The 13,385-nt window shown below is 42.2% G+C and overlaps 1 protein-coding gene across 1 annotated transcript in view; it reads left to right on the top strand.

Moving 5' to 3' along the window:
- Window positions 1–625: 625 nt before the first annotated feature.
- Window positions 626–13,385, top strand: part of tent4b (terminal nucleotidyltransferase 4B) — a 60,315-nt gene continuing 47,555 nt past the window's right edge. The window contains exon 1 of the mRNA XM_072279600.1: window positions 626–1,247. Coding sequence (XP_072135701.1) covers window positions 784–1,247 — 464 coding nt within the window. The 5' untranslated portion in view covers window positions 626–783. The remainder of the gene's footprint in view (window positions 1,248–13,385) is intronic.

The following is a 13,385-nucleotide window of genomic DNA, read 5'->3' as shown; positions in this document are numbered from 1 at the left end:
CCATGTAAATTGGGAATGCAAATACGCAGGCAGGGTGAGAAACCTCTCAGGTGTGTTTTTAAAAGTTCAAGAGAAAATACCACGGGATAGTTTTCACAGGCTGAAGACACGCCACTTCAGAGTTATAATGTGGACAGTGCTATTACCTCCACACTTTCTCAAGCTAAAATACAACTGTTCCGCAATGTTTGAGACAAGTTGAGCTACACACTGAGAGTTAAAAGTGCTAAGTATTAAAAAAAATTAGAGCCAACGTAAATGAAAATAGTTACCAGTTGCATTTGTAAATGGAAATGAAATCTCCAATTTACTACAAACTGGGCGATTTCCTGCCATTGTACGGGAGAGCTCGGTTTGGTGCTGTCTGCAAAGCTCACCCAGCGTGCAGCCCTGGATTCGGCACACCACGGCTCCGCCCGCTGGGTCCGACATCCCAGTTTCGCTTCTCCTAAAACGCGACTAAGCAGCTCGAAAGTAAACTGAAAAGGAAAGACGTTCTCGAGCCAATTTTACGTGTAATATTCGCGTAGAAGTTACGTAAGAGGCGGCCAATTGTTGCGCGTGAAGTTTGCAGCTTCCATGCCCCGCGGCGCACGGCACTTGGAGTACGCAAGGCGCATGCGCAGTGGAGCGCCCGTCGCCATTGCTGTTGGGCTCCTCGTTACGGCCCAGTGACAGGCGGACGGCTCGGACAGGGGTGGCAGGCGAACGGGTGGCTGGCTGGGGGGGTCGGAGACAGCGCACGGACCGTCTGTTTTCGCCGTGGAAATCCGTCTCCGTTTGATGGATCCGAGGATAGCCTGGTTTCAGCCAGAACAGCTCGGACCTGCCAACATTCTGTGGATGCAAATTTGGGAAACTACGCAAGGGCTGAGGAATCTGTTCTTTAATAATAACTGTGCGGCGGCGGCGGCGACCACGACACCGGCAGCGAGTGTGGGCAGCGACGGCATGTTGAGAGAGAGGGGCAGTCAAGGAGGAGGGGACTTCGGTGTCCAGAGAGACTTCCTCCCACTGGAGCCCAGCGCCACTAACACCAACAACAGCAACTTCCAAGCCGGCCCGGGAGAAGGTGGCTGGAGGAAGAACTACCCCGACAACAGCAACAGGAACAGCGTCCCGGGAAACAAGAGGAAACGGGACAACAAGGCCAGCACGTTTGGATTAAACTACAGCCTCCTGTCTGGCAGTGGCCATTACAACGGAACTCCTTGGAAAAACCGGAACTACAGTGAGGGAGTCGTAGGGTAAGGCTGCATTTCTCTTTTTTTTCAATCGCAGCCTCGGGCTTTAGAGCACCTCTTTTGGATGCCCAGTGAAAGCTAATTTGGGTGTTGGTTATGTTGTAGAGGACTTCATAAATCCTGTTTAAGGATAGCTGTGCTGATGCCATAGTTAAAATGTGGCCAAACTGTACATGTCAGGACAGCCCACGATTTAAAGTGTCACTGTCAAAGAGCGACTGGGACACTTCATATACTGTAATGGGAAATGATTTAGCGCTGTGCCTTTTTTTAAATGCCACAATAGAAATATTATGTAATTTGTCATTTCTTGATATGCGACATAGAAGCAAATCGGCGAAGTCTCAAGACAGAATGTTTAAAAATGATGGAAATAAGCTTTTAAAGCTCATCAGTTTTTATAGGTGCACATTTTGTTTTTAAGATGTTGGTAATCATTGATCAAATTTTAGTATGGTTTCTGCCCATGTTGCTTGAGCAAGAATTAATAATTGAATGTAAATGAAAGAAATGTGACCAGTTAAAGCTGTCTACGAGCAAATATTTTTTCATCCTTTTCAAAGTTTAAAAAAACGCAGGACTGTAATGGTAGCATATAAACTCGTTTTTGAAGAACTGTAATATAAATCACTTAATTCTCTGACGAATACTATTTAAGGATGAGGAAATATCAGGTGTAAAATATTAACTACTATGAAGAGGCCTGCTTGTTTAATCACTAAAGTGAGAGTATAGTACGTGTGCTGTACTTATTAAACTCTGCCAATTTTACTTGAGAGCTGGAATGGGTAATATTGCAAAATGCATGTACTTACTATTTTTTTCAGATTTTGCACAGGTATGGTTTATGTATTTTAGTCCTAATGGCACTTGTAAAATTATATAAGATTTATGTAAGAATTTGATAGATTTCACTTAAAAACTATTCAAAATTGTTTGTAGGAAACCATTTAATTTTTTAAACTATCATAGTAATAGTGTTGATTTTGGCGCATATTTTAAGGAAATTTTCCATTCACATTGAAAGTCAACTCACTTCTGAACTTCATTCAATCCACGTGGTAGCAGTGCTATCAGCTTATGTAAAAATGAGAAAGTCTAATGTCTCTGAACAAACGCAGTTTTTCCACATGTGGACTTTAGGAGTGAAAAGAGAAAGTTAGGGCCTTGAAAGAACATTACTTGGGTGGAGTTATTCTTTCATAAAATATGGAAAAATCTGTTTATTTATTTATTATTCAGTGATTCAGTGTGGAGTTGGCCATTCGAGCTGCACTGCTCCAGCAACCCCTGACAAACCCAATTAACTCTATTCTATTTCCAATGACCAATTAACCTACCTGGTAGGTCTTTGGACTGTGGGAGGAAACCGGAGCACCCAGGGGAGACGCACCCATTCCATGGGGAGGACATACAGACCCCTTACAGAATGGCGCCGGAATTGAACTCCGGAATACTCTGAGCTGTAATAGTGATATATACCGTTACAGTACTGTGGATCATCGTGGTTAAATAAGCTTTCTAAATTTTCACTGTCAGTTTCATGAGTTTGTATTTAAGCTAAAATTACATTGAGCATTTAACGTGCAGAAAGGAAAGGTCTTGTGAATGAAGCAGTTAAAAAAAAATTAAGTGGGTGCTGGAGAATGTGACTTTGTTTCTTGGCAAAACTGAATAATTATGATACTTGAGTATTCATTTTTTTTGAGTCCCATCCAGTGGTTGTTCTCGATGTATATGCAACTATTCTATTAGTGTTAATGATACTGATGTCTTTTGTCTCTGATCATATTTTCTTTTGAGATCATTTGACCCATTGAGTCCATGCTGATTCTGAGAGCAATCCCATTTTTTTTCACTTATTTCTCTCTCATAGGCTTATCAACTCCTCTTCCCCCACCCATTAAGTTACAATTGTCATTTAAATTACCAACCACCCTGTCTTTTGGATGTGGGAAGAAATAGCATATTAGTGAAACTTATATAATTGTAGTGAAAATGTAATCTCCATGCAAGTGACACTGGAGATCAGGGTCAATCCCTGGTTGCAGTGGTAATGAGGCCTTTTCCTCAATTGACCAAAAGCTGTGCAGTTCATAAGGAGGTAGTGAATTTCATCACTGATGTCCGGCTTTGCTGAGAGTTAGCTCCTGAAACATGAGAAGTGGCCTACTTTTCAGAGGTCTCATTGTAAACTTCTATTGTCCTGAGGTCAGTATGTTGCATGAGCAGTAAGCTTGTGGAGGACCTTTGATTTGCAGATGTTGAGTATGTTTCTTTGAAAGCCTTGTCTGCTCTATGTTGAGGTTTGGATAACCTTGATTCTAGAATATAATTGCTAGATGTTGAATGTTTCCCTGTCATTTCTGAAATGTTTTAATCCCTCAAAGTTTCTTAGGGATTCAAGATTGTAACAGCAAAGATTTGAGCAATAATGCAATGTAGTTTGACACCATCCTTCAAAGAGAATGATTCTGTTCTAGACTGGCAGATCAATACAGCATGTATGCCATCATAGAGCAAGCATAAGTTAGATAATAGTTTATGCGGGTAGATGGATTTGAAAGTATTCCACAGTCCCTTCTGACCGATTTTTTTAAAAAAAAAGTGAAAGGTCCAAAGAGGCCATGAATAGAGATACTGCATTCAGAATCAGACTTATTATCACTGATGTATGTCATGAAATTTGTTTTGTACAGCGGTAAAGTACAACAAAAATTACTACAAGTTACAATAAAAATAGAGCAAAAGAGGAATAGTGAGGACTGTTCATAAATCTGAAGGCTCGGGTAAGAAGCTGTTCCTTAAATGTTGAGTATGGGTTTTCAAGCTCTTGTACCTTTTCTGTGATGGTAGTAATGAAAAGAGGGCATGTCCCAGATGCTGCCTTCTTGAGGCAGCGCCTTTTGAATTTGTTCTGTATGGTGACCTGTGATGGAGCTGGCTGAGCCTTCAACCCTCTGCAGCCTCGTTCGACCCTTTGTATTGGTGCCTCCATAGCAGAGACTGACGCAACCAGTCAGAATGCTCTTCACAGTACTTCTGTAGAAATTTGCAAGACTCTTTGGTGACACACCAAATTTCTTCAAACTCCTCATAAGTTTAGCTACTGGTGTGTCTCCTTTGTTGCATCAATATCCAGGATAAGTTCTCAAGAGATGATGTTGGGAACTTGAAGCTGCTCAACCTTTCCACGGCAGTCCTTCAATGAGGATTGGTGTGTGTTCTCCTGACTTCCCCTTCCTGAAGTCTACAATCAGTTCCTTGGTCATACTGACCTTGTGTGCAAGGTTATTGTGTCACCACACAACCAGCCGATCTTGCTCCTGTAATGCTCTTCATTGTACCCTTTTTTTGTGGTTAATTAGCTGTTCAATCATCTTGTTGTTTCCATCTAATCAGTCCTGTTGTACTTAGCTAAGAAGCTAGAGTCTCCTTTGTGTCTATAATAATGGACACAGGGCAGCCATAAACTGTGGGCACATTAAGATGGTTGGCTGCTCTGACACAGCGACCATTCTGGGTCCAATCAAATGTGTAATTGTTCATCCTGTACATCTCTCTTATGATATCAAGCCACTGCTTTGTACTAAGAACATAACGTACCACAAGACTTTTCCATCAGCGGGTTGCTTGATCACGATGGAGCTGAACTTGCATACTGTTGCGCTGAGACGGTGTGCATGGTCCCAAAGAAATGGGTGCAAGTGATTTGTCTTAGATGTTTTTATTGTGATGGCAAGACCCTGCGGGTCATTGCTAATGTAGAATAATACAAATGTAGTTCACTAATTCATTGGTGAGACTGGCGACGAGCCAGCTGCGTTGCTTCAGTTGTCAAAGTCTTCCTGCCTCCAAGTTGCGAATTGTGGTTGTTGGCGAAGGAGACGGCAGAGCTGGCTTTGTGCCGCTGGTTTTGTACTGAGTTGGGGACTGGCCCCTCCCACTGCTGCTGCCCTCCGGTGCTCATTCAGTGGAAGAACAAGCTGGACTAGGACAACTCTGTAGCTGCTGCTATATATTTTTTCTCTTTCTTTGTGACTGTATGTGTTTCTGAGATTGTAACCGTATCGGTTGTTTGTTCTATGTGCAGTGTGCTGTTAGTAATGTTTTGCACATTGTCCCTGGAGTAATGTTGTTTCCTTTAGCTATATTCATATATGGTTGAATGATAAGTAAATTTGAAATATTGTGCTTTTTGGGTGGAAGTTGACTGGTTTATTAAAGATGTGCTTGTTCATGCTCCAAGCTTTTTGTCAAGCGAAAGACCCCATTAGAGTTGGCCTTCCCCATTGCATCCTTTCCAATCATGTCTTGCCAGGGGATTGAACCCTTTCACACTGGCATTCTTCTTCATAACCACTTCAGAACACAGTTGAAGGTTTCTTTTTCCCCCAAGAGTGGAACAGAAATGCTGTCCTGTCCAAAGCTTCAAGAATTGTGTCTGTAGGGAAGATAATATATTGCTTCCATGTTGGATCAGCTGAAGGGTATCTCAAGGATTCATCACCTCTACAGTGCGAGGTGCTGAGATGCTGGACCAGTCCATCCTGCAAAATTCAGCTTAGCAATATTGATGTTAGTGTTTATTCCAGTGCTATAAAAGTAGAGTGACATTTAGCTCCATTGTTAGGATTGCTCACTATGGTCCTCAACTTTGGACCGTGGAGTGGATGTTACCTGCCCACATGTTCTTTTAGCATGGAATGACTGTTTCACCATCAATCATGTCAGCTTCACAGGGCAATGTCTTAATCCAGTGGCAATAGAGTCCAAAATGTCTGGAAACTATGCTTTGCTAATGAATATTAATACTCTCAAAGATTGGCTCACATGAAGCAATCTTGTGAGATGTGCAAGCTCTGGCTCAGGCGTTCTTCCCACTGCCTTCTTGCCTATAGTCATGACTGCACTCCTGTCACCTGCAAGCTCCTGAACTTGTAAGCTTGCTGAACTCCATCCCTGGTCCATGTTTCTGCTTACACATCGAACTGCATCTCTATCTCCCAATTATAACTGTACAATTAAACATGGTCTATTTTCAGTCTTGCCACCACAAACATTTGGTGTATGGTGGCAAGATGTTCAAATAGGTTCAAGTCATGATGTGCATGAATCAGTAATTTTTTTTTAAATACAGTTTGTCTTGGGTCTGACCAACATTTTAATTACAGCTTTGGATAAAAGGAAAAGGCAAAGATATGCATGTAATTAAGTAGCATTAAAGTATGTGCATATGCTCATGTTTCCTCCCACATTCCAGAAGTGTATGGCTAGGATGAATGAGTTGTGGGCATGTTATGTTGACACCAGAAGCGTGGCGACACTTGTAAGCTGCCCAGCACAATCCTCACTGATTTGATTTGACGCAAATGATGCATTTCCCTGTATGTTTTGATGTACGTGTGACAAATAAAGCTAATCTTATCTTAAAAATTTCAAGTGCAAGTTCATAAATTGATTTAAGCTTTACAGCTTATTCTCAAGGTGGTTAACATCCAAATCTTTCTTTTTTTGTTTATGTGTTGTACTCTGCCAGTCTGTCCATGTGATTTGCTGCTTGCTGCAGAGGAGTTTGAGAATCAAATATTTTAACTGAATTTGTGGTTGGTGGCTAATGAATTATGTTCACCTTGAAACTCTGATCAGTTGTTAGTGGTATCTTGAACGTAACTATTTGTAAAATATTGCTTATCTTGTAAGTCAATTTTTAACTTGGCTGTGGCTTAGTAACAAAGGATCTAAGCGCCTTGCTTGTGGTGCATGTCCAAGGTAACTTGTATACTTAATGTATTTTGAGAACTTGGGGTAAAAAAAGGCATTTTGATCTTTTTCTCTCTGTGTTTCTCAGTTGTGTTGCTGAATGGAAGCACTATTTGTGTGTTTAACTCCATTTCAGGGTTAGGTTAAAAACATGTTCGTTTTATGCTGTACAAACATTTTCCTTAATTTTGCACAATTTGAAGAGCATTTGCTTTATGCTATGCCCTTGATTCAAACTATTCTAACTCAAAAATGGATGACCGAGGATGAAAATCTGTGGAGGATGACATGAAATCAAAATTAGCTGCAAGTCTATGGAGTGTTAGTTTAAAGAAAACTTTGCCCTTTCCATCAATTGCTGTACTGAGTAGTTTACAAAATAGTGACTGTACTCCATTGGTATATGTCCTAGAATTCTTTATAAATAAATTTTTTTTACCTGTGTATTGATTTAACTTGGGTATATAGCTGTGAAATGTTTTTCAAGCCACTTTAATCCAAAATTATTTAAAATTATTTTTATTTTGCTTCAGGAACTAGCACTTTTGCTCCACAAGTCTGAAACAACTGCGGTTGAAGTACATGTATAGCAATGTGACTTAAATGCCAGCAATTCAAGTCAAAGTTCAGTTTGCAAAATACACATTAGGTTGATTTGAACTGATTATCAGCTGCTGGTTTTTCAGTTCGTTTTGGATTTCTATACATGCATGGTATAAAATGGAGGCCCAAGGTGACAAGCTGGTCTTTAGATGGTGGCCATCCTACCTCCCACTGTTGGACTTGTTCCTGAGCCCAGTGGCAGAGCATTGGTGTTCTTAGAACAGGTCTGGATGTACTTTTGCATCTAGCTGCTCAGCATTTTGACAAGGAAATGTTGTCAAAACTGGATGTGGGGAGGTAAGTGCAAGGAAGTGTGAAACTCTTTTAATTTTCATGTGTTTAAGTTATTCCAAATTATTTGTTATACTTTGCTCCTCCCCATCCTCTCCTTGAGATTTCAGTTTTAAGAATAAAATATACCAAATATGAACAAACTTCAGATATTGAAAAATAGTGACTTAAATTCCACCAAGTTTGTTTTTTTAACTTCTCAGATGAGTATTTTTGTGTACAAATTGCTTAATTTACCTTGTTTTCAGCCTTTTAGAAATAATACCCAAAAAGTTGACTTGTATTCCAGTTTTACTATGAGCTTATTTAAATTTTTAAAATTAAATCTATTTGAAAAATGTTTTAATGATTAAAAGGTAGGAAGATAATTTGTCAACAGGTGACAAAGGGATATAGCTATGTGAATGGGCTACACTTTGGCAAATGGAGTGCGATCAATCAGAATCAAGTTCATTGTGATTGACGTGTTATGAAATTTGTTGTTTTGCGGCAGCAGTACAATGCTGTACACAAAAGTTGCAATAAAAATATCAAAAATAATTAGTGCAGGAAGAGAGCAGAAGTAATGAGATCATGTTCATGGACTATTCAGAAATCTGATGGCAAAGGGGAAGAAGCTGTTCCTAAAACGTGTCCTCAGGCTCCCATACCACTTCCCTGATGATAGCAATGAGAAGAGGGCATGTTCTGGAGGGTGAGAGTCCTTAATGATGGATGCCACCTTCTTGAGGCATTGTCTTTTGATTATATCCTTGATGGTAGGTAGGCTAGTGTCCTTGATGGAGCTGGCTGGCTAATGTGTGAATGTGGTGGTGGAGAGAGGTGGTCTGAAATTATCTCAATGATAGTTTGCAAGATTTTTAAAATTTGGTGTGATTTAAATAAATTTGTTGGGGTTGGGTGCAGTGCTTTTGGTGTCCTAGTGAATATTTTGTAAAAGACTCATGTGCAAGTAATTTGGAGAGCTAACAATATTTTTTTTAGAGCAAAGATGGAGGTTACTCCTCAGATATATTGGGCTTTGGTGAGAATACATATGGTATTCATTATCACCTTCCTTGTACTTGGAATATAGTTGGTTACAATTCATAAAGATTTACTGGACTGACACCTGGAATGGGAAAGTTGCACGTGAAAAGATTGGGTACATGAACCTTCTTTTTGTTTTAAAGATAGAAAAGTGTGATTGAAAATTTTTATTATCTTGACTGGGTAGATATGCTAAAATTGTTTGCGTGTTTGAAAATGAGTTGCCCATTTAAGACTGATGAAGCAAACAATTTTTTTCTGACAGGATCATGAGTTTTCATCCTTAAAAGGCATAGAAATAGACTTGAACATCTTTAAAGTAGAGTTAGATGAATTCTTGATAAGCAAACAGTGGAAGTGTTAGTAGAATGATATGGGAATGTGTAGTTACCGTCAGTTCAACCATGATATTATTAAATGGCTCATCTTTCTGAGAGCATTTCCTCTTGTGTCAGTTCCCCGATATTTTTCTTTAAAATGACCTAGTCCCAGTTTTAAGTAGCCCCACATGATTTGGCCATCACTCTGTGAGTAGTAGCTTATATATAAAATCACAAAATAATCTGCAGATGCTGGGGTCAAAGCAACACTCACAACACACTGGAGGAACTCAGCAGGTCGGGCAGCATCCGTGGAAACGATCAGTCAACGTTTCGGGCCAGAATCCTTCGTCAGGACTGTAGAGGGAAGGGGCAGAGGCCCTATAAAGAAGGTGGGGGGAGGGTGGGAAGGAGAAGGCTGGTAGGTTCCAGGTGAAAAACCAGTAAGGGGAAAGATAAAGGGGTGGGGGAGGGGAAGCAGGGAGGTGATAGGCAGGAAAAGTGAAGAAGGAATAGGGGGAAAACACAATGGGTAGTAGGAGGAGGCGGAACTATGAGGGAGGTGATAGGCAGCTGGGGGAGGGGGCAGAGTGACATAGGGATAGGGGAAGGGAGGGGGAGGGAATTACCGGAAGTTGGAGAATTCTATGTTCATACCAAGGGGCTGGAGACTACCTAGACGGTATATGAGGTGTTGCTCCTCCAACCTGAGTTTAGCCTCATCATGGCAGTAGAGGAGGCCATGTGTGGACGTATCTGAATGGGAGTGGGAAGCAGAGTTGAAGTGGGTGGCTACCGGGAGATCCTGTCTGTTGTGGCGGATGGAGTGGAGGTGCTCGACGGATTGGCCCCCCAATCTGCGTCGGGTTTCACCGATGTAGAGGAGGCTGCACCAGGAGCACCGGATGCAATAGATGACCCCAACAGACTCACAAGTGAAGTGTTGCCTCACCTGGAAGGATTGTTTGGGTCCCTGAATGGTGATGAGAAGAGGTGTAGGGACAGGTGTAGCACTTGCGCTTACAGGCATAAGTGCTGGGTGGGAGATCTGTGGGGAGGGACCAATCCCTGCGGAAACCGGAGAAGGGTGGAGAGGGAAAGATGTGCTAAGTGGTGTGGTCCTGTTGAAGGTGGCGGAAGTTGCAGAGGATAATGTGTTGGATCCGGAGGCTGGTGGGGTGGTAGGTGAGGACAAGGGGAACTCTGTCCCTGTTGTGGTGGCGGGAGAATGGGGTGAGGGCCGAAGTGCGGGAAATGGAGGCGATGCGGGTGAGGGCACCATTGATGACAGCAGAAGGGAAATTCTCCCCGTGTTTCAGGGGCGTAACATTTTGGAGGCACTGCTGAGATTGCTCCTGTATTCACCTATTCCTTCACCTTTCCTGCCTATCACCTCCTTGCTTCCCCTCCCCCACCCCTTTATCTTTCCCCTTACTGGTTTTTCACCTGGCACCTACCAGCCTTCTCCTTCCCACCCTCCCCCCACCTTCTTTATAGGGCCTCTGCCCTTTCCCTCTACAGTTCTGACCAAGGGTTCCGGCCTGAAACATTGACTGATTGTTTCCACGGATGCTGCCCGACCTGCTGAGTTCCTCCAGCGTGTTGTGAGAGTAGTTTATATATGATTGGTTAAAATAACCTCCCCTAACCTTATAACTATATCCTCTTGTTTGAGATTCTACTATGAGTTCAGATGTCCTGACGACTACCCTGCCATGGCCCCACAAGGTCTCATGTGTTTCAGAAGAATCATCCCTGAGTCTAACAAAACTGCAAAGAATATATATCTGATATCTTACGCTGCTTTTGATAAGTCAACCCTCTCATTCCAGGAATTAGCTTAGTGAATGATATTTGAACAGCTTCCAGTCCTGTTGCAGTATGCCTTTTTTCTTAAGTAAAGAGACCAAATTGGTGCAGAGCACACCAGGTGTGGCCTCATCAGTATCCTGTACAGCTATAGTCATACAACTCTAAAGTAAGTAACTCCAGTCTTACTTTAAATGCCATATGCAATTGTCTTCCTAACTTTTTACTGCACCTGCCTGCTAACTTTTGTAAGATTGGTGTATTTGGTGAGATCACATATGGCATATGTTGTTTATTATTGGCTTCCTTGTGTAAGGAAAACCATTGAGTGCAATTCTCAAGTACATAAGAACTCCTCGATTCATTGTCTGCAATCTTTCTCCATTTAGATAATGGTTTGCCATTAGAATTTTCTTAATAAAGTGTATAAATTCACACTTTTTGCATGTTAGACTCCATTTGCCAAGTATTTCCTCACTCTCTCAACTTGTTTATCCAGTGGCACTCTTAGCTAATTGTTAGTTTGAAGATGGGAAAATGGCGGCGCAACGCAGCTCGCAGCGGCCACTCCGGTGGTGATGTCTGTTATTTGTCAAGTAGGGTGCCGTGCACGATCCTGATTTGATGGAGACAGATGTGAGAGCACGGAGGTGGCAGTGTTAGCTGTGAGGAGGGTGCTAAGAGGATGCAGGGTGACTTGGATAGGTTGGGTGAGTGGGCAAATTCATGGCAGATGCAAATTAATGTGGATAAATGTGAAGTTATCCACTTTGGTGGCAAAAATAGGAAAACAGATTATCTGAATGGTGGCCGATTAGGAAAAGGGGAGGTGCAACGAGACCTGGGTGTCATTATACACCAGTCATTGAAAGTGAGCATGCAGGTACAGCAGGCGGTGAAAAAGGCGAATGGTATGCTGGCATTTATAGCGAGAGGATTCGAGTACAGGAGCAGGGAGGTACTACTGCAGTTGTACAAGGCCTTGGTGAGACCACACCTGGAGTATTGTGTGCAGTTTTGGTCCCCTAATCTGAGGAAAGACATCCTTGCCATAGAGGGAGCACAAAGAAGGTTCACCAGATTGATTCCTGGGATGGCAGGACTTTCATATGAAGAAAGACTGGGTGAACTGGGCTTGTACTCGTTGGAATTTAGAAGATTGAGGGGGGATCTGATTGAAACGTATAAGATCCTAAAGGGATTGGACAGACTAGATGCAGGAAGATTGTTCCCGATGTTGGGGAAGTCCAGAACGAGGGGCCACAGTTTGAGGATAGAGGGGAAGCCTTTTAGGACCGAGATTAGGAAAAACTTCTTCACACAGAGAGTGGTGAATCTGTGGAATTCTCTGCCACAGGAAACAGTTGAGGCCAGTTCATTGGCTATATTTAAGAGGGAGTTAGATATGGCCCTTGTGGCTACGGGGGTCAGGGGGTATGGAGGGAAGGCTGGGGCGGGGTTCTGAGTTGGATGATCAGCCATGATCATAATAAATGGCGGTGCAGGCTCAAAGGGCCGAATGGCCTACTCCTGCACCTATTTTCTATGTATGTTTCTATGTATGAAACTTCTGAAATGGCTGCTTCGCTGCTGCTGCTACTACTGTGTGATCCAGAATCTCTGGAGAAGAAGGCCCCGAGACCTCGGCTTTGCTTGTTGCTTGGCGGCCGGGGCAGGGTCGAAGCACTTGGCAGAGGATGGTGCTCAGAGGGGCTGGTCAGAGGCTCGACGTTTTCGGACGGACTCAGAGTCCGCTGCGGTCGGGTGCTTCCAATGGTGCTGCATCGGCGAGTAGGCGGCGCTTGGAGAGAGTTTCTGTCTTCTGCCGCCTGCTTGGGATGATGAGTCTATCGGGACTTTGAGACTTTTATTTTACCGTGCCCATGGTCTGCTGTTTATCAGATTATGGTATTGCTTTGCACTGTTGTAACTATATTATAATTATGTGGTTTTGTCAGTTTTAGTCTTGGTTTGTCCTGTGTTTTCTTGTGATATAATTCTGGAGGAACATTGTATCATTTTGTAATGCATGCATTTCTAAATGACAATAAACAAAACTGAATCTCTTCATTCCAGCATGCCATCCCTTCTTTACCCATTGTCACTACCCTTTCTAGTCATTAATATAAAACACACAACATTGCAGCGCAAGAACAAACCCACTGATAACCTTTTAAAGTTCTCTCCATATTTTTTATTTTCCAAAATGTCTGTTCTCATCTTCATAACCTATGTATGCCTCCTCTTTCCTTTTGACTACATTTGTACATAGATATAGTAAATAATCGAGTTATCCATGACACTCTACTAGTTGTATTTTTCTAGC

Source organism: Mobula birostris, chromosome 15 (assembly GCF_030028105.1).
Source record: "Mobula birostris isolate sMobBir1 chromosome 15, sMobBir1.hap1, whole genome shotgun sequence".
Taxonomy (NCBI): Eukaryota; Metazoa; Chordata; class Chondrichthyes; order Myliobatiformes; family Myliobatidae; genus Mobula; species Mobula birostris.
Note: the sequence above shows the minus strand (reverse complement) of the source record. Positions and strands in the feature narration are given on the sequence as shown.